Source organism: Aquarana catesbeiana, linkage group LG07, assembly GCF_042186555.1.
Source record: "Aquarana catesbeiana isolate 2022-GZ linkage group LG07, ASM4218655v1, whole genome shotgun sequence".
Taxonomy (NCBI): Eukaryota; Metazoa; Chordata; class Amphibia; order Anura; family Ranidae; genus Aquarana; species Aquarana catesbeiana.
In genome coordinates, this window is record NC_133330.1 from 14,661,412 (window position 1) to 14,683,087 (window position 21,676).

General features: G+C 46.6%; 1 protein-coding gene across 2 annotated transcripts in view; it reads left to right on the forward strand.

Moving 5' to 3' along the window:
* Positions 1-18,461, forward strand: part of RASSF1 (Ras association domain family member 1) — a 60,298-nt gene extending 41,837 nt beyond the window's left edge. For both annotated transcript variants that reach the window (XM_073591644.1, XM_073591645.1), the window contains 4 exons: positions 4,066-4,176; positions 7,315-7,609; positions 14,178-14,293; positions 17,741-18,461. In XM_073591644.1, the coding sequence (XP_073447745.1) occupies positions 4,066-4,176; positions 7,315-7,609; positions 14,178-14,293; positions 17,741-17,887 (669 nt within the window). In that variant the 3' untranslated portion in view covers positions 17,888-18,461. The remainder of the gene's footprint in view (positions 1-4,065; positions 4,177-7,314; positions 7,610-14,177; positions 14,294-17,740) is intronic.
* The last annotated feature ends 3,215 nt before the right edge of the window (positions 18,462-21,676 follow it).

Here is a 21,676-nt window from a genome sequence, read left to right on the forward strand (position 1 = left end):
TTGTAGAAGGAGGAGGAGGCATTTCCTCAGTTTCCTCTCCCCCAGTGATCAGACTGTACATTGTAACTTTGTAGAAGGAGGAGGAGGCATTTCCTCAGTTTCCTCTCCCCCAGTGATCAGACTGTACATTGTAACTTTGTAGAAGATGGAGGAAGCATTTCCTCAGTCCCCCCCCCCCCCCGATCAGACTGTACATTGTAACTTTGTAGAAGGAGGAGGAGGCATTTCCTCAGTGTCCCCTCCCCCCAGTGATCAGACTGTACATTGTAACTTTGTAGAAGATGGAGGAAGCATTTCCTCAGTCCCCCCCCTCAGTGATCAGAATGTATATTGCAACAAAGATGATGCTGTCCTGGAGAGAAAATCACAGCGACACACTACTCGGCATGCTGCACTGCATATGGATCTGATGACAGGAAGACTTTAAAACAGCTGATCGCCAGGGAATACTTGCCCCCCACCCCCCCCCACGCACTACCACTTAGCCTGCGGTCACACTTGTGTAGCGTGTAAACATGCTCAAAATCGTGCAATTTTGTGTGTTTGTGGGTGTCTCACTTGCAGTGCTATTTATTGCTAACGGCACCCCAAATGTGGCGCGCAAGAGGCGTGCGGACATGAACCTGCGACAAATGTGTGAAAGTGCAAAGCTGGAGGCTCAAAAACGGTGCGCGAGCTTCTCTGCCCCGAATGTCGTGTTTACAGCGGCCCATCGAAATGTGCAAAGTGTGATAATGCGCAAAAAAATGCACAAATGGCGACATCTGATGCTGCGCCACAATAGTGAGAATAGGAGCCGAAAAGTAACACAAGAAAAGGAGATGAAAAGTACAATGTTATTATTTATCAATTTATAGATTACAGATTGTCATAAAATTATTTATCAGTTAATATGTAATATATGAATTGCTACAGAATTTAAAATGATACATAATATTATATGTAATATATACATTAATAAATAATATCATAATATGTAATATAAACATTGATGCATAATATAAACAGATACATAATATGATTATATTATCAATCTATATATTACATACATAATAAAAAAAACAGATATATAACATGATAATATGTAATATATAGACTGATAATATAATCATATTATGTATCTGTTTATATTATGTATCAATGTATATATTACATATTATGATATTATGGACCAGTTTGGATTCTGTAGCAATTTATATATTACCTATTAACTGATAAACAAACGGATAATCTGTAATACAGTATATACATTGATCCATAATATCATCATATGTAATATATAATTCTATAAACAGATACATAACATGAAAATATGTAATATATAAATTGATAATATAATAGTAATATCTATGTATCTGTTTATATTATGTATTAATGTGTATATATTACATATTATGATATTATGAATCAGTTTGGATTATGTAGCCATTTATATATTACCTATTCAATAATATTATAATCTGTAATACTGTATATAAATTGATACATAATAACATTGTACGTTATACTTAATTGATACATAACATTGAAATGTGTATCCTTCCTTTTTCTTGTGTTATTTTTAAGCTCCTATTCTCATTATAATAAAAAATATATTACATATGATCAGATTTATCAGCTATTCTGTAATCTATACATTGATGCATAATATGATAATATGTACAGTATACAGTAAATTGCTAATATAATCATATTATAGGGTTGATTTACTCAAGGAAAATAGACTGTATACACTGCAAGTGCAGTTGCTCCAGAGCTTAGTAAATTATAAATACCCAATTACATGCAAGGAAAAAAAAAAGAACAGCATTTTTGCTTGCATGTGATTGGATGATGGAAGTCAGCAGAGCTCCCCCTCATTTACTAAGCTCCGGGGCAACTGGACTTTGCAAGTGCACAGCCTTTTTGCATTTAGTAAATCAACCCCATAGTGTCTGTTTATATTATGTATCAGGGCATATATTACATATTATCATGTTATGGATCAGTTTAGATTCTGTATCAATGTATATATTTCGTATGATCAAATTATTATTCATATACTATGTAATATATAAATTGATACAAAATCTAAACGGATCCATAATATGTCATATATACACGGATACATAATGTAAACGGATACATCACATGATTATATTATCAATTTATATATAACATATTATCATATTATGTATCAGTTTATATTTTACATATCATATTATTTATTAGGATAGGTTCTCACTATTGCGGTTTCCCTTCAGCTGCGTTTGCGCAGGGCACAGCAGCCCAATTATTTGAATGGGCTCCTATACCACAGAAAACGCAGACAAAAGGTCCCTGCGCCTTTTCCAAAATCAAGCTGCAGGGAAAACGCATAGTGCTATACGGTTCCCAGTACAGGAAAGAGGCTGCCATTAAAAAAAAAAAAAAAAAAAAATAGCCTTGGTTCACACTATGAATTGCCTGTGAACAGGGGCGGACTGCTAACTCATGGGGCCCCCGGGCAATAGGAGATTATGGGGCCCCCAGGCAATCAGAGATTATGGGGCCACACAGTATACAATCACACAGTATACAATCACACAGTATACACACACACAGTATACAATCACACAGTATACACAGACAGATGTAAAAAAAAAACACAGATTTATACATACTGTCCCTGGTTTTACTGAGGCTGGCAACCCTGATGGGGCCCCCTAGTGGCCCAGGGCCCTCGGACAGTGCCCGAGTGGCTCAATGGTCAGTCCGCCCCTGCCTGTGAATCGCACTGGAAGCACACCGCTTCATTTTAAATGAGCTCAGCCTCAAATCGCACCAAATTGCAGTCATGCATGCACCAATTTTGGAAACGCACTGCAACTGGATCGCATGCTTGTCTTGTACCATGCAATCCGGTGCAGGCAAACGCACTGCATTTGCGACCTGCAATTGGGGGTGCCTTGGACACCCGCAGAAGATCCCAAGGGTGGTGCGATTTTAATGTGGTGTGGAAAACGCATTCAAATCGCGGGTTTGTACTAGGGCTTAGGCTGCATTCACAATTGGTCACTCTGAAAATGCAGACAGAGTCACGAGTTTCTGTCTGCATTTTCATAAATGCGCAACGCATTTGCGGTGCTGTTTTTTTCCTTAATGTCACCTGAAACGTGCTGGAATTTTGACACATTCGTCATGCGATAAAATTTGTGAAAAATTGTGGCAAAACGCACATCGCCAGAGGCACCCTGCCCTGTGCCAAATTTTGTACATTAGCTTCTTTGGCGCTTTTGTTCAAGTGAATGGACTGTCCTATGCGTGATGCAGAGAAATGCATGAAAAAAAAAAAAGTGCGTGGGAATGAGCGTTCCCGCTACACCTAATGTGAATGGGGCCTTAACGGCACCCCCGCATGTCTGCTAACAGCAGTGCGTTTTTTTTAGTGCGAGAAATCATGCGATTTATACGCCGTCCTGCACACACATAGATGTGAACCTCGGCTAAATATGTATCATAGAACCTCAAGGCTGACATTTCAGGATTCTCTTTTCTCACGCTCTATTTTTTGCTTTACATCCACCTAAACCTACGCAGAGAAGCCTATAAAAAAGAAGTGGGTGCGCCTGTTTCTGCGTCTGTCCGGGGCGCGGTCCCGGGGTTGTTTAGAAGAAATGAGGAGTGCGGAATCTTCACCTTTCACTGCGAGGAATGTTTAGAGGAAAAACGCGTTTCGTACCATTTCCAGCCGGTAGAACCGGTTCGTGTCATAGATGACCGAGCGAACATTCGAAAGTACACAATTCTGAGAAGTTTATTTTTAAACTGCAAAAAAAAAAAAAAAATGATTATAATAAGATGGGGCCAGGATGACTGTAGAGGAACTACAACCCCCAGCATGTCATGGCAGCCTATGGGGGATCTGTAAATAACTGATATTCGATCGGAATGTGTAAACTAAATTCCAGAGACGCGGAATGTTCCTTTTACAGCTGATGAAAATGAGGCGCCGTATCGTTTTCTAGGTGGGGAGTTTTTTGGCTGGTGGGATAAAGGGGAACTCCGACCTCCATCTGATACATTCCTCTCTTATTCTTTTTCCAGGATGAGAAGCCGGAGAAACAAATCCCGACACCGGAGCTGAGCCAGAAGGAGACGGAGCAGAAAATTAAAGACTATAACTCTAAGATTAAGAGCAATCTCTTCATGAGTATGGTACGCTGATGTGAAGAACGATTCTCTCCTGAATAGCTCTGACATATACTGTAGTGATGTACTGGTAACACTGCGCCAGCCACATCAGTCTCTGTACCAGAGGAGCTTACACTCTAATATCCACCCACAGTCACACACTATTATTATACAATTATATAGCTCTGACATATACCACAGTGCTGTACAGAAAACACTGAGCCAGTCATATCAGTCTCTGTACCAGAGGAGCTTACACTCTAATGTCTCCCCACAGTCACACACTTATACAATTATATAGCTCTGACATATACCGCAGTGTTGTACAGAGAACACTGAGCCAGTCACATCAGTCTCTGCACCAGAGGAGCTTACACTCTAATGTCCCCTCACAGTCACATCAGTCTCTGCACCAGAGGAGCTTACACTCCAATGTCCACCCACAGTCACACACTATTAATATACAATTATATAGCTCTGACATATACCGCAGTGTTGTACAGAGAATACTGAGCCAGTCACACCAGTCTCTGCACCAGAGGAGCTTACACTCTAATATCCCCCCTACAGTCACACACTATTAATATTATACATTTATATAGCTCTGACATATACTGCAGTGCTGCACAGAGAACACTGAGCTAGGAACATCAATCTCTGCACCACAGGAGCTTACACTCAAATCCCCCCCCCCCCCCTCCACACACTATTAAAGTGGAGTTCCACCCAAAAATGGAACTTCCACTTTAAGGGAAGGTGACCCCCTGACATGCCACATTTGGCATGTCATTTTTTTTTGGGGGGGGGGGGGGAGGCGAGCGGAAACCCTCTTTTTAGAGGGCTCCAGCTCCGACTTCCTCCCGTGGCACCACGACGGCGGAAGTCAGTTCACTCCTCCCCCCCTCTGGGACACGTCACAGGTCTCAGATGATTGCCCAGCCAGTCACAGCGTGCCGCGCAGCTCACACATGCGCAGTGCGTGCCCGGCTGTGAAACCACAGCCGGGCGCCCACAGTGACAATGCCGGCGCCGCAGAGAGGAGGGGGAGACAAGCGGGGCTTCTTTCACCCGCATCGCTGGACCCCGGGACAGGTAAGTGGCCGATTATTAAAAGTCAGCAGCTGCAGTATTTGTAGCTGCTGACTTTTAATCTTTTTTTTTTTTTTTAAGGGGAAGTCTGCTTTAAAATTATACATTTCTATAGCTCTGACATATACCGCAGTGCTGTACAGAGAACACTGAGCCAATCACATCAGTCTCAATACCAGAGGAGCTTACACTCTAATGTCATCCCACAGTCACACACTATTATTATTATTATCTTTATTATTATACATTTCTATAGCTCTGACATATACCGCAGTGCTGTACAGAGAGCACTGAGCCAGTCACATCAGTCTCTGTACCAGAGGAGCTTACACTCTAATGTGACCTCCCCCCAGAGTCACACGCTATTATTATTATTAATATACATTTATATAGCTCTGACATATACCGAAGTGCTGTACAGAGAACACTGAGCCAGTCACATCAGTCTCTGTACCAGAGAAGCTTACACTCTAATGTCCCCCCCCCCCACAGTCACACACTATTATTATACATTTATATAGCTCTGACATATACCGCAGTGCTGTACAGAGAACACCAAATCCAGGACAGGTTTGTGCTGTGTAAGCGATAATTGGCGCACAATACAGGTAACGGCGTCTCCGCACACACTTTGGTATCTACTATATGGAGATAATATTACAGAAACATATGTGACAGATGACACCATAACAAGGTGACAATGACAGATGACACCAGCTGCTTGAAAATCAAGTGGAGCAAAACAAAGACCATCTGTGCGGAGTGCATCCAGACATTTGTACACAGCGTCCAAACACAGACAGACATAGGAAACTGCTTCTACAGAGCAATATACACCACTGACTGTACAAGTGATCTGTGGCTGCATAATGGGGACACCAGGGCGGCGGCCACAAGAAATGTACACAACAGAACACACATTAGCACTGCTTGGCACTGAATCTAGGACCCCCAGTGCTGCAAACAGTTGCTGTACTGCCCCTAATGTATGGTGGTGGTGAGAGATTAGGGGCTGACAGACAAAATGCAGCATTTTGGAGCCCTGATGAAGGTCTCTTGTAATGTCCCCTGAAATGTGTCGTTTTTTTTTTTTTTTTTTTATGAACTTTAATGATATCCCAGTCTTAGTCCGTAGGGTTCAATATTGAGTTGGCTCACCCTTTGCAGCTATAACAGCTTCAACTCTTCTGGGAAGGCCGTCCACAAAGTTTAGGAGTGTGTCTATGGGAGTGTTTGACCATTCTTTCAGAAGAGCATTTGTGAGGTCAGGCACTGATGTTGGACGAGAAGGCCTGCCTCGCAGTCTCCGCTCTAATTCATCCCAAAGGTGCTCTATTGGGTTGAGGTCAGGACTCTGTGCAGGCCAGTCAAGTTCCTCCACTCCAAACTCACTCATGCACACTATATTGCTAAAAGCATTGGGCCACCAAATCATTTGGTAGAGGGGGGATTATGGTGTGGGGGTTATTTTTCAGGGGTTGGGCTTGGCCCCTTAGTTCCAGTGAAGGGAACTCTTAAGGCGTCAGCATACCAAGGCATTTTGGACAATTTCATGGTCCCAACTTTGTGGGAACAGTTTGAGGATGGCCCCTTCCTGTTCCAACATGACTGCACACCAGAGCACAAAGCAAGGTCCATAAAGACATGGATGAGCGAGTTTGGGGTGGAGGAACTTGACTGGCCTGCACAGAGTCCTGACCTCAACCCGATAGAACACCTTTGGGATGAGTTAGAGCAGAGACTGCGAGCCAGGCCTTCTCATCCAACATCAGTACCTGACCTTCCTTCTGGAAGAATGGTTAAACATTCCCATAGACACCCTCCTAAACCTTGTGAACAGCCTTCCAGGAAGAGGTGAAGCTGTTATAGCTGCAAAGGGCGGAGCCAACTCAATATTGAACCCTACGGACTAAGACTGGGATGTCATTAAAGTTCATGTGTGTGTAAAGGCAGGTGTCCCAATACTTTTGGTAATACAGTGTACATTAATACATACATTAGTAGACTGAAACTCTCTCCTTTTTATTCTTCTACATATTTTACTGACTTCTTGCTGCTTTTTTCCCCTCTCAGAACAAAGATGGCTCTTACACCGGCTTCATCAAGGTTCAGCTAAAACTGGTCCGCCCGGTGTCCGTCCCTCCCGCCAAGAAGCCGCCCTGCGCCCGGGATCGGAGGGGGTCGGCCAACTCCCAGCAGGTGAAACGCCGGACCTCCTTCTACCTCCCCAAAGACGCCTCGAAGCACCTCCACCTCAGCTCCCGGACCCCGGCCAGCGAGGTCATCCAGGCGCTCCTCCGCAAGTTCACCGTTCTCGACAACCCGCGGAAGTTTGCGCTGTTCCAGCGGACGGAGCAGGAGGGGCAAGGTGAGCCAGAATCAACTGTCACTAGGCTTGGTCTACCTATTACAACCATGGGGGGGCATCATGTGACCTCCAGGTGTGCCCCTTGTACTAACTGCCATTCTTGCGCAGCTGAAAGATGTAGGAAAGCACACAATGGAATGTGACTCGAAAACGGCCATTTGTTCTAAAAATGAATCCATAGGGCTCTGGGAATCCTTTGTCATGTGTTATGTTTCATTTGTAAAACAAAAATTATATACAAATAGTAACAATAATATATAAATATGTAAGAATAGTGTGTCTTTAGCCAATATAATAATATAAGCTTTGGATGGAAGAGGGAATAGTTAGAACCTCTGTCCTGTTGGGGAGATTTCCCTTCACTTCCTGTCCTAAAGACACAACAGGAAATAAGAAGAAATCTCTCCAAGGTTAAGGAAATCTACCTTTAGACTATTGGTACTGGAAAAGGTGTTCCCATTGGGAGATTTCTCCTCAATTCCTGTTCTAATAATAGCTGTAACTTTATGGGTTTTCAGTCACTTCCTGTCCAAGAGACACAACAGGAAGTAAGAAGGAGATGCGGGGAGGAGGAGGAGGGAGGAGACGCGGGGAAGCTGAGGAGGAGGAGGGAGGAGACGCGGAGAAGCCGAGGAGGAGGAGGGAAGAGATGCGGGGAAGTCGAGGAGGAGGAGGAGGATTGAGATGCGGGGAACTCGAGGAGGGAGGAGGGAAGAGACGCGGGGAAGTTGAGGAGGAGGAGGGAGGAGACACGGGGAACTCGAGGAGGAAGAGGGAGGAGATGCGGGGAAGTCGAGGAGGAGGAGGGAGGAGACGTGGGGAACTCGAGGAGGAGGAGGGAGGAGATGCTGGGAAGTCGAGGAGGAGGAGGGAGAAGACACGGGGAAGTCGAGGAGGAGGAGGGAGGAGACGCGGGGAACTCGAGGAGGAGGAGGGAGGAGACGCAGGGAAGTCGAGGAGGAGATGGGAGGAGACACGGGGAACTCGAGGAGGAGGAGGGAGGAGATGCTGGGAAGTCGAGGAGGAGGAGGGAAGAGACGCGGGGAAGTTGAGGAGGAGGAGGGAGGAGACACGGGGAACTCGAGGAGGAAGAGGGAGGAGATGCGGGGAAGTCGAGGAGGAGGAGGGAGGAGACGCGGGGAACTCGAGGAGGAGGAGGGAGGAGATGCTGGGAAGTCGAGGAGGAGGAGGGAGAAGACACGGGGAAGTCGAGGAGGAGGAGGGAGGAGACGCGGGGAACTCGAGGAGGAGGAGGGAGGAGACGCAGGGAAGTCGAGGAGGAGATGGGAGGAGACACGGGGAACTCGAGGAGGAGGAGGGAGGAGATGCTGGGAAGTCGAGGAGGAGGAGGGAGGAGACACGGGGAAGTCGAGGAGGAGGAGGGAGGAGACGCGGGGAACTTGAGGAGGAGGAGGAGGGAGGAGACGCGGGGAAGTCGAGGAGGAGGAGGGAGGAGACGCGGAGAAGTCGAGGAGGAGGAGGGAAGAGACACAGGGAAGTCAAGGAGGAGGAGGGAGGAGACGCGGGGAACTCGAGGAGGAGGAGGGAGGAGACGCAGGGAAGTCGAGGAGGAGGAGGGGGGAGACGCGGGGAACTCGAGGAGGAGGAGGGAGGAGACGCAGGGAAGTCGAGGAGGAGGAGGGGGGAGACGCGGGGAACTCGAGGAGGAGGAGGGAGGAGACGCAGGGAACTCGAGGAGGAGGAGGGAAGAGATACAGGGAAGTCGAGGAGGAAGAGGGAAGAGATATAGGGAAGTCGAGGAGGAAGAGGGAAGAGATATAGGGAAGTCGAGGAGGAGGAGGGAGGAGACGCAGGGAACTCGAGGAGGAGGAGGGAAGAGATACAGGGAAGTCGAGGAGGAAGAGGGAAGAGATATAGGGAAGTCGAGGAGGAGGAGGGAGGAGACGCGGGGAACTCGAGGAGGAGGAAGGAGGAGACGCTGGGAAGTCCAGGAGGAGGAGGGAGGAGACGCGGGGAACTCGAGGAGGAGGAGGAGGGAAGAGACGCGGGGAAGCGGAGGAGGAGGAGGGAGGAGGCGCAGGGAAGTCGAGGAGGAGGAGGGAGGAGACGCAGGGAAGTCGAGGAGGAGGAGGGAGGAGACGCGGGGAAGTGGAGGAGGAGGAGGAAGGAGACGTGGGGAAGCCGAGGAGGAGGAGGGAGGAGAAGCCTGGCCTGGGAGAAGCCCACGACCTAGATGGGGTAAATGTGGGAGCCGATTGACCGATCATCTGACCAACAGCCAGTGCCCCATTGTAAGATTTCTCCTGTATTCCTGTTCAGGTGACAACTATAATCTTGGATTTCCCATCATTTCCTGTCCCTGTGACACCAGGGCCCGTAGGGAGGCTGAACCTGGCTGTTGATGACACAAACTGCAAAAAGCAAAGAATAAAATTGCCTATAGACACATTTAGACACAAATGTATTCATGTTCATTCGCACTTCATGGATGATCGGTACACAGAAGAGACTTCTCTGTGATGTCATCATCTATAGAAGAATCAGCCGGATGTCTGTCACTTGAATAGAAAGACGTTCCGCGCTGTGCAGAGCGGGGGTGGGGAGGTGGGTGGCGGATTCCAATCTCTTTGATTTTTTGAGAGAAGAAATACAATGTAACTATTTATAACTCCCTTCATTTGTGTTTATTTCAGTCGTTCCTTTCAGTGCCTTTATTGTCTGAAATCTGACTGTAAACTGAGTTTTCACACATCATCTGAAATCAGGCTTGCAGTGGGCGTGTCTGCTCTGTAAGGGGCTGGGGGGAGGGGAAAGTACTTTGGTGCGTGTACAGAGAGTAGAAAGGGGAATCTGTACAGAGAGAAGGTCCATGAGCGCCTTACCCCCCCTCCCCCCTTCAATGAGCTGCAAACTACTTTAGCAGCATAGGGTGAAGGTCTTGCCCTTTTTTTGCTCCCCCTCCTGCTGAAGTACCCAAGCCAGCCGCCTGTCCTGCCTACCCCTCTGGTGGTCCTGTCAGGCAGGCTGCATAGGGTCCCACAATTCCTACTGGCGGCCCCTGCTGGTAGTTGTGTTCACTGCTAGTAAAGAGAATGAACAGGGGGGCGGGGGCAGTGACACAGAGGGTCCAGTACTGCAGGCTCTGAAAAGTGTTGTCACCCTCTAAAACAATTCATGTGTGTGGGGGAACTCAACCTTACTATAAAAAAATCAAATTTTATATAAAATATTAATAATAATAAGTAAATGAAATATTTCTAAAAATTGTCCCTGTAAAAAAAAAAAAAAAAATTGGAAAAAAAAGTAGCCCTTGGAATCTGGCTTTATCTTGCTCCATACGCTGCTCTTCTCCAGAGCCGCGAGTAACGCGGTTTTATGAGCGTTTCGCAATATGAGCAATTATTTTTTTGAAAATCCTGACTCAGTTTGCGAGCGTTGTCTTGCAAAACTAGCAGGATTCAAGCCTCTGTGATGTGCAGTACTGCATTTGGCCAGAGGTGCGGGGGGGGGGCACTGGTGACACTCGGAGCCGCTCGGATGCACTCGGAGCCACTCGGAAACACTCCATTCCCGACTCTCCTCTCCATTCCCAGCCTCTCTGACTGTTTCCGAGTGCATTTGAGCGGCTCCGAGCGGTTTCCGAGTTTTACCGAGTGTCTCCGGCGCCCCCCCCCCGCCTCTGGCCACATGCGGTACTGCATACAATAAAAGTCACTGTGGAAAAAATTATCTGAGTTCCCATTGATGGGGAAACTCGCTTTGATATACGAGTGCTTTGGATTACAAGCATTCTTCTTGCTCATAATCCAAGGCACTACTGTAATAAAATGAATATCTACTGACAGCATCCACTAGCCTGCTCACACCAGTCTCTGCGCTAATGACACTATCCGCCGCTCTGCTGACATCGTCGGTATATATATATATATACACATGCGCACCCATATGTGTTTGAGCTTTGGGGTGCGCACCCTAATGCAATAGGCTGTGCACACCTATGGCGTCACATGTGGGCGTTACTTATGCAAATACAGCCTGCCTAGGAACGCCCACTCCTCCATACTGACACTCCCCCATCAAGGCATTCTTATATTTGCATAACTCCTCCCACTAATGACACTAGCCGCTGCTCTACTGACATCTTGGCAGAAACACATTGGGCCCGCCAGTACACCGGCGGCATTTCTGTGCATTCACGAGATTCCGCAAAGCTGCTTCCAGGGATGCACGACGTAGAAATCCCAGGAGACAGAAATGCTGCAAGGGCTTCCTGGGGTGACCCCGTGGCGTGTATGCGCATGCGCGGGGTCTAGGTACGTTAGGCTTAGGTCCGCTTTAACCATATAATTTCTTTTGAATCCATTTGCAGGGTTTCTTACCTAAAAGAGATCCCACCAGATCCCACCAGTAACAGCACTTCCTGTTGCAGGGTGACAACGCTAAACCGCCGCCTCTCGATCAGCAGCAGCGTTGTCAGCCTGCTGTGGGAGCTCCTTCACTTGCCCATTGGGCTTCCTATCTGATAGACCCAATATGGAGGAGCTCACAGGGCAGGATAATAACTCTGCTGCCGAGAGGTGGAGATGAGACTGTGCAGAGGATCCTGGAAGAGGAGAAATCTAAACACGTTCCATAGAAGTTTATATAACAAAAGGTCACTTCTTTCCAGAGCGTTCTCTGTGTGCACGGGGGGGGGGATGGGATCGCTGAGGAATACATTCGATTGCACGCCTGCTGAAAGAGGAAAACCACAAAGGGGTCTCTTTATAAAAAAAAAAAACAATTGCTCCAGTGAATCGGCTTGTACATTTGTTTCATGCAAATTAGACAAAAAAAAAAAAAAAAAAGTTCTTTAGGCTATTTTCTCTTTTCCTGTTATAGGCAGTAGTAAAATACCACCACTAGATGGAGCTGAGGAGCACAGGACATACATATGTCTTTGTGACAAGAGATACAATGTAATCACATACCAACTAGAGATGTGCATGATGGGAAAATTCGTTTCCTTTTGATTTCAATAAAGCGGAGCTCCGCCCAAAATCGATCGACGTTGGGGCGTTTTTGAGCCGAAAAAAAACGAAGGACAAATTTGGAAATTTTCTAACGAACGACAAATTGAAAGGTTAATGGGTTTCCCGTCTGAACTATTTGCACTAAGTATATGTAAAAAAAACGAACAAAAAATTGATTCGTTTATGTCCACTGAACGATTTATCGGTTATTACATGATGGCGCTATCGTTTGCTCTCACGGCTGAATGTTCATTTTTTCGAAAATGGGTTTGGCCGATTTTTGGTATAGTGTATGCCCAGCATAAGTATAAGGACACTTACCTGTCCCAGGATCCAGCAATTCCTCAATCGGCTTCGGGTGCAGGCACTAGCATCTGCAGTAAGGGAAACAGGAAGTGAAGCTTTGCTGCTTCACAGCTGGTTTCCTACTGCGCATGCACAAGTTGAAAAATCCCATTGTGAATGGTGCTGTAGTCTGTGGGGGGGAGGGGTGCAAACTTTGGTCTCAGTTCACCGCAGCGATCTGAGGTGGGAGTGGTTACCTGTCAAAACCAGGTACCTGCTCCCAATGGAGGGGGGAGGGTGCAAACTTTGGTCTCAGTTCACTGCAGCGATCTGAGTTGGAAGTGGGAGTGGGTACCTGTCAAAACTAGGTACCTGCTCCTCTCCCCCATCCGCCCTCCCTCCCTTGGTGGTTTGCACCCTCCCCCCTCCATTGGGAGCAGGCACCTGGTTTTGACAGGTACCCAATCCCACTTCCAACTCAGGTGTCCCTCATTCCCATCTCAAATTGTTGGGAGGTGTGCATCATGTAATGACCGATAAATCGTTCAGTGGACATAAATGAATCAATTTTTCGTTCGTTTTTTTTTACATATACCTAGAGCAAACAGTTTTTGATGGGAAATGCATTACCCTTTCAATTTATCGTTCGTTTGGCAGAAAGTTTCCAAATCTTGTCCTTTGTTTTTTGGCTCAAAAAAGCCTCAACGATGATCGATTTTGGGTGGAGCTCCACTTTAATGAAAATCAAAACTAAACTAATTTTCCCATCATGCACATCTCTAGTTGGTATGTGATTACATTGTATCTCTTGTCACAAAGACATATGTATCTCCTGTGCTCCTCAGCTCCATCTAGTGGTGGTATTTTACTACTGCCTAGAATAGAAAAAAGGCTCAAAAACGTTCCAACGATGATCGATTTTGTGCCGATTAACTGGCCGAAAAACGAACAAACTGGCCAAATGACTGAATTTTGGACGATTCTTTTTTTTTTTTTGTATAGTGTATGGCCAGCATTAGTCAGCTGCTACAGTATTTGTAGCTGCTGAGATTTAATTTTTGGGGGTGGAGCTTCACTTTAATTTTGCAGAGTCACATTCATTATGTTACAACGATTCGTTTTTGGATTTGTTTCGTATATTCGATATTTTCAAATCGATTAAAATTCTAAATTCTGACAGAACACCAGAAGATGTGCTCAGACACGACTACTGTATATAGTGTGAACAAAATGAAAAAAAAAAAAATGTAAAAAAAAAAAGTTAAAAATGAAATAAAAAAACCCCTGAAACGTTTGTTGTCTCTCCGCAGTCTGCCAGAAGAAATTATCGGATGAGGAGGAGCCGCTGAAGCTGCGTCTGCTGGCCGGACCGTGCGAGAAATCTCTGAGCTTCGTGCTGAAGGAGAACGAGACCGGAGAAGTCAATGTGAGTTCCTTCCCTGCGCTTCGCCATGACGTCACCGGCATCTGTTCCCTCTGGGTAGTCTCACTTCTCGTTCTGCAACTCCGCAGGTCGAGCAAAGGGGAACAGCCAAAAAAATATCACGCTTCCCGTCTCATGAAATATTTAACTCCCCCCCCCCCCCCCCAGTCTTGCACAGTTGTAGCGGCTCCTCTCCTGGACTGAAATGGCTTCCTCTGATTTCACCGCACACTGTGAGCTTCTCACCATGTGCATTAGAAGCTGCGGCAAGTCAGAGCCCGCCTGGCTGGAGGACGTCCAGTATCATCTAGCTGTTCTTCCCCAGCCTGACTGTCCCTGGCCCCACCCCCTTTCATTTCTTGGATTTCAGTTCATTCAATCGTGGAGGCTCAGCGTCACACGTAGGTGTGCGCACAGGTTGTGCCAGGTGTGCCTGGGCACACACTAAACGCCCTGTGTAGTGCAGATTACCCCCCTCCCCCACCTGTTTAGACTCCTGATATTTCACCAAAGCCCCCTAACGGGGCTCCCCAACAAAAATTGTTAAAAAAATAAAATTGTAATAAATATAAAATACAGTAACACCTCGGATTGCGAGTAATGCGGTTTTGCGAACGTTTCGCAATATGAGCTATTATTTTTTTTAAATCCTGACTCAGTTTGCGAGCGTTGTCTCGCAAAACGAGCAGGATTCAAGCCTCTGTGGTGTGCAGTACCTCATTTGGCCAGAGGTGCGGGGGTGGCGCCAAAACACTCGGTTCTTGAGTGTTTCCGAGCCTCTCCAACTGTTTCTGAGTGCATCTGAGCGGCTCCGAACGGTTTCCGAGTGTCTCCGGCGCCCCCCCACCTCTGGCCACATGTGGTAATGCATACAATAGAAGTCACTGTGGAATGAATTATCTGAGTTCCCATTGATTCCTATGCTAGTTCACACTGATGCAGTGCAGGAATTCGCATATGATTCAGACAGGAATCGCACCGCATTGCTGTTCACATCACATGCGATTCTTTTCAGTGCGATTTGAGCCTATTCATTTTGTATGGCTCAAATCGCACTGCACCCGCAACAAAAAGGTGCATGCATTTTTTTTTTTGCCACACTGGAATCGGATCGCATTGGGTCATGTGATCTGGTTCAGCCAATTACACTGCATTTTGCAACCCTTTTTATTTATTTATTTTTTTTTGAGGTGTCATTAACTTAACATTGGCACTCGCAGCAGTTCGCATGAATAGAGTGCGATTGTGATGTGGTGCGGAAAACGCACAGAAATCGCTATGAATCCAGCACTGCATCAGTGTGACCGGAACTCAAGCGTTGAAAGGGAAGTACAGATTAGTGGTATTGGCTTTGATTGATAAGATATTGCAGTTGATCAGATAATCGTTTGTTCTTGTTGGCTGCAGTAAACTGAAATCGCATCCACCCAAAGGTGACATTTCAGTCTGGTCATTCCAGTGGCTTCTCATAGCTCTGGGGGGGGGGGGGGGGTCCAGGGTTTGGTGAAATCAGCATGATGTAATAGAGGACACATATCTTGGGTGGGTGTCAGATACCAGCATGACTTTACAGTTTGATTATGGATTAAAAAACACATTATGGCCACTAGGTGGCGCCGAGGAGCATAAGAGATCCATTTGTCTTTGTAGCTAATAGTTAAATGTATTTGCTAATTCCCTCTAGCGTTCTCTAAAATTGTTACATTGTATCTCTTGTTACAAAGACGTATTTCATGTGCTCCTCAGCTCCATCTAGTGGTCATAATGTGGTATTTTCCTATTGCCCATAATCAAGCGACATCTATTCAGAAGAGAAAATGGCTTCTTTAACCACTTCCCGCCTGGCCTATAGCAGAATGACGGACGGGCGGTGGTTCTGTTATCCTGATTGGACGTCATATGACGTCTTTCAGGATAACATGCCGGCGCGCTCCCGGTGATCGGTGATGCGGTGTGTTACTCTGACACAACGCATCCATGATCGTGGTAAGGATCCTCTGACGGAAGCTCCTTACAACGTGAACAGCGTGAACCAGGAGGTGGCGGTAAACAGCTCTCCTCGGTTCGCACCAACAGGGAGAGCCGATTGGCAGCTCTCCCTATCAGAGGGGGGTGGGGGGTCTGTGCTGATAATCAGCACAGCCCCCAAGAAAGGTGCCCATCAGCTGTCAATCGGTGCCCCATTAGTAACGCCTGTCAGTGCCTATAAATGTGCCTATAAATGTGCCAATCAGTGCCCATAAATGTGCCAATCAGTGCCCCATCAGTAATGCCTGTCATGCCCATCAAAGTGGCAATCAGGGCCTATAAATGTGCCAATTAGTGCCCCATCAGTAATGTCTGTCAGTGCCCTTCAGATGCCAGTAGGTAATGCCTGTTAGTAGCTCCTCATCAGTGCTGCCTATCCAGTGCTATCTATCAGTGCCACCTATCAGTGCCCATCAGTGCTGCCTGTCCAGTGCCATCTATCAGTGCCACCTATTAGTGCCCATCAGTGCTGCGTATCAGTAGCCATCAGGGCTGCATATCAGTGCCGCCTATCAGTGCCCATCAATTCTACATATCAGTGCCACCTCATCAGTGCCACCTTATCAGTGCCCATCAGTGCCGCCTCATCAGTGCCCATTAGTGCAGCCTCATCAGTGCCCATCAGTGCCTCCTCATCAGTGCCCATCAGCTGCCAGTCTGTGCCCCATTAGTAACGCCTGTCAGTGCCTATAAATGTGCCAATCAGTGCCTTATAAATGTGCCAATCAGTGCCCCATCAGTAATGCCTGTCATGCCCATCAAAGTGGCAATCAGTGCCTATAAATGTGCCAATTAGTGCCCCGTCAGTAATGCCTGTCATGCCCATCAAAGTGGCAATCAGTGCCTATAAATGTGCCAATCAGTGCCCCATCAGTAATGCCTGTCATGCCCAGCAAAGTGGCAATCAGTGCCTATAAATGTGCCAATTAGTGCCCCGTCAGTAATGCCTGTCAGTGCCCTTTAGATGCCAGTCAGTAATGCCTGTTAGTAGCTCCTCATCAGTGCTGCCTGTCCAGTGCCATCTATCAGTGCCACCTATTAGTGCCCATCAGTGCCATGTATCAGTGCCCATGAATTCTACTTATCAGTGCAGCCTCATCAGTGCCCGTCAGTGAAGGAGAAAACAAAATTTTATAACAGAAACAAAGAAAAACTTTTTTTTTCCCCTAAAATTTCGGTCTTTTTTAGTTTGTTTAGCAAAAAATAAAAAACCCCCAGAGGTGATCAAATACCACCAAAAGAAAGCTCTATTTGTGGGGAAAAAAATGATAAAAATGTAGTTTGGGTACAGCGTTGTATGACCGCGCAATTGTCATTCAAAGTGCAACAGCGCTGAAAGCTGAAAATTGTCCTGGGCAGGAAGGGTGGGGGGTAAAGTGCCCGGTATGGAAGGGGTTAACCAATGTGTTTTGTCTCTTGCAGTGGGACGCTTTCAGCATGCCGGAGCTGCAGAACTTCCTGCGCATCCTGCAGCGGGAGGAGGAGGAACACATGCGCCAGATCGTCCAGCGCTACACCCGCTGCCGCCAACAGATGCAGGAGGCCCTGACCGAGCGCCCCCCCGGCTGACGACCGAGCAACCCCCGCAGGAAAAACAAAAAAAAGGAGCGTATGAAGACTGCGAGACTGATCCCGAAGACGCAAAAAACGCGGTGTGACTGAGTCTGAATGTGGGGGAGGTGCGCGTACCCCGGCCCAACGGGCATCCGATCGCCCCTCCCCCCATGTCGGGGGGGGAGGGGCGTATGTGAGTGAGCGGAAGAGAGCGAGAGTGTCTGCATGGGACACACGAGATGATGTCACAGTGAGAGCAGCCAGAGAGTGACACTACACTGACTTATCATGTTCCACGGCTGCAGAGTTCAGGTACAATTCAGGACCGGTCCATTTCTGAGCTGCAAAGGGAAATGCGACGGCCTGGATGTACAGGGGGCGGGAGCTGGCACCAGATGCGGGAACAAGGCGGACATGTAGGGGGCGATGTAATGTCACCCCATTTACTGCACCGCTGGGGTTCACATGGGGACACAGCTGCCTGTCAGCACTTTTTATATGTTGTCTTCGTCTTTTATATGTTGTTACGATGCACTTGATATGTGATGTTTGTAAGATTAAAGATGAACTGCTCAGGCCTTACAATGAAGTATTTCTCTAGAGGAGGTTTTTTTTTAGGGGGGGGGGGAGGGGAATCTAAATTCTACCAATCCATACAAAATAGCTTTGGTTTGGTTTTTCATGAAGTGGTAAACAGTTGTTTTATTACTGTCTATGTCCCCACTGGGCAGATTTACCTGCACTTCCTGTCCCAGAGACACAACAGGAAGTGAAATCTCTCCAAAGTGAGAATTATCCCAGAACGAGTGTCTCCATCGGAGGAGTTCCCCTCTGTTCCTGTTCCGGCAACACCTGTCAAATCTTGGATATCCCATCACTTCCTGTTCCAGAGATACAACAGGAAGTGAGATGAAATCTCTCCAAAGTGAGAATTATCCCAGAACGAGTGTCTCAATCGGAAGATTTCCCCTCTGTCCCTGTAATAAACCAGTTGTTTTATTACTGTCTATGTCCCCACTGGGCAGATTTACCTGCACTTCCTGTCCCAGAGACACAACAGGAAGTGAAATCTCTCCAAAGTGAGAATTATCCCAGAACGAGTGTCTCCATCGGAGGAGTTCCCCTCTGTTCCTGTTCTGGCAACACCTGTCAAATCTTGGATATCCCATCACTTCCTGTTCCAGAGATACAACAGGAAGTGAGATGAAATCTCTCCAAAGTGAGAATTATCCCAGAACGAGTGTCTCAGTCGGAAGATTTCCCCTCTGTCCCTGTAATAAACCAGTTGTTTTATTACTGTCTATGTTCCCACTGGGGAGATTTACCTGCACTTCCTGTCCCAGAGACACAACAGGAAGTGAAATCTCTCCAAAGTGAGAATTATCCCAGAATGAGTGTCTCTATCGGAAGATTTCCCCTCTGTCCCTGTAATAAACCAGTTGTTTTATTACTGTCTGTCCCCACTGGGGAGATTTACCTGCACTTCCTATCCCAGAGACACAACAGGAAGTGAGATGAAATCTCTCCAAAGAGAGAACTATCCCAGAACGAGTGTCTCCATCTGAAGATTTCCCCTCTGTTCCTGTTTTGGTGCCAACTGTAAAAATCTTGGGTTTCCCATCATTTCCTGTTTTGGTGACAATGGTAAGTAATGAGTAATTCTCACCTGTAGGGACACAGACAGGGATAAAAACCTGACAGGGGTTCCATTCCTTATCCTACTCCATCCAATACTGTCATTTATTACATATAATATACTTTAAGTCGAATTCCGGGCACAAAAACTTTCATTTAAATACATTTCTCAATAGCCACAAAGGATATAAATCCACTTTGTATTCTCTAGACATGTGCACTGCCGAAAAATTCATTAGTTTTCGTTTCATTCATTTTTTTTTTTTCGGAAATTCGGATTTAGAAAATTGGGAAATTCGGAAATGAAAACATCCAAAAATCCAAAAATTCGAAATAATAACTAACTATTAAATTCTAGGTATTGGAATTTCCTTTCAAATTTGGCTGTTAGTGAAAGTAACGAATTTATCCGAAATAAATAATGCCGCATCTAAACAAATTGAACGGAACAAATTAAGAATAATAATACGTTTTTATTATTATTTATTGTTATTAATTTGTTACATTCCAGTCGTTTAGATGCGGCATTATTTATTTCGGATAATTTGTAACTTTAGATAAATTTATATTTGTTACGTTCACTAACAGCCAAATTTGAAGGAAAATTCCAATACCTATATTTTAATAGTTGGTAATAGTTAAGTTATTATTAGTTGGTTATCATTTCAGATTTTCATTGTTATTTTTGGATTTCCGAATTCCCGGAAAAATTAGAAAATTACCGAATTTGTCTAAATTTGGTAAAAAACGAATTCGGAACTAAACGAATTGCACATGTCTAGTATTCTCCAAATGTATTCAAGACCAGATATTATTTAGTAAAAGTAACAGTGACATCATCACTGTGCTGTACATAGTTTGTGCAGAGAGCAGAGCTGTGGGAGGGACCCATTAGGCTCCACCCACTACAGAAAACTACAAGAGGGGGCGGAGACAAGACCAGTCCCCCTGCACAAGGAGAGAGAGCAGCAGTGGGGGGTCTTTATTACAGGAAGTCTCACACTGGATTACTGCTCAGATCTGGGAGAAATACACAAAGATCACCGAGATTCAGGAAGAAGACATATTACACTGCCAACTTTTAATTGCTACATTCAATATGAAAGAACACATGACCTTATTACATTACCAGTTTCCATGACATTGGTTATAAATGATCACATGACCTCATTACATTACCAGCTTTATGTACATTGGCTCTTCATGGTCACATAGCATAATTCCACACTCAGCTTATCTTATGCTGGCTCAAAGAGATCACAGGATATCATCATGCTGCCAAATTTCACCACATTGGCTGTACATGGTCATGTGACATCATCACAGTGAAAAGCAGTGGTGGCTGGTGGTATATTTTTTTGGGGGGAGGCAAACAATGCACCCACAGCCCATCCTACCCTGGTCGCTCGGCCACCTGCATCCCCCCCCCGTCGGGTCACCCGCACCTCTCGGCGCCGTCCTCCCTCATCCTCCTAGGCAGCCAATAGGATTGCTTCTCCTCTCAGCCAAATGAGTGATGGGTCACAGGACCTGCTTCCTAATTGGGCAGAAGGAGAATCAGGAAGACAATAGTGAATATTAATTTGCTATTGTCACACAACTGGGTGGGCATGGGGCGCAGTGCTCTGCACCCTGAGCCCACCCTTTTTTTAAGTCTCCTACCTACCTCCTACCTACCTACGCGTCTCCTACCTCCTCCTCGGCTTCCCCGCGTCTCCTCCCTCCTCCCTCCTCGGCTTCCCCGCGTCTCCTCCCTCCTCGGCTTCCCCGCGTCTCCTCCCTCCTCGGCTTCCCCGCGTCTCCTCCCTCCTCGGCTTCCCCGCGTCTCCTCCCTCCTCGGCTTCCCCGCGTCTCCTTCCTCCTCCTCCTCGGCTTCCCCGCGTCTCCTTCCTCCTCCTCCTCAGCTTCCCCCGCGTCTCCTCCCTCCTCCTCCTCAGCTTCCCCCGCGTCTCCTTCCTCCTCCTCCTCAGCTTCCCCCGCGTCTCCTCCCTCCTCAGCTTCTCCACGTCTCCTACCTCCTCCTCCTCGGCTTCCCCGCGTCTCCTCCCTCCTCCTCAGCTTCCCCCGCGTCTCCTCCCTCCTTCTCGGCTTCCCCATGTCTCCTCCCTCCTCCTCCTCAGCTTCCCCCATGTCTCCTCCCTCCTTGGCTTCCCCACGTCTCCTCCCTCC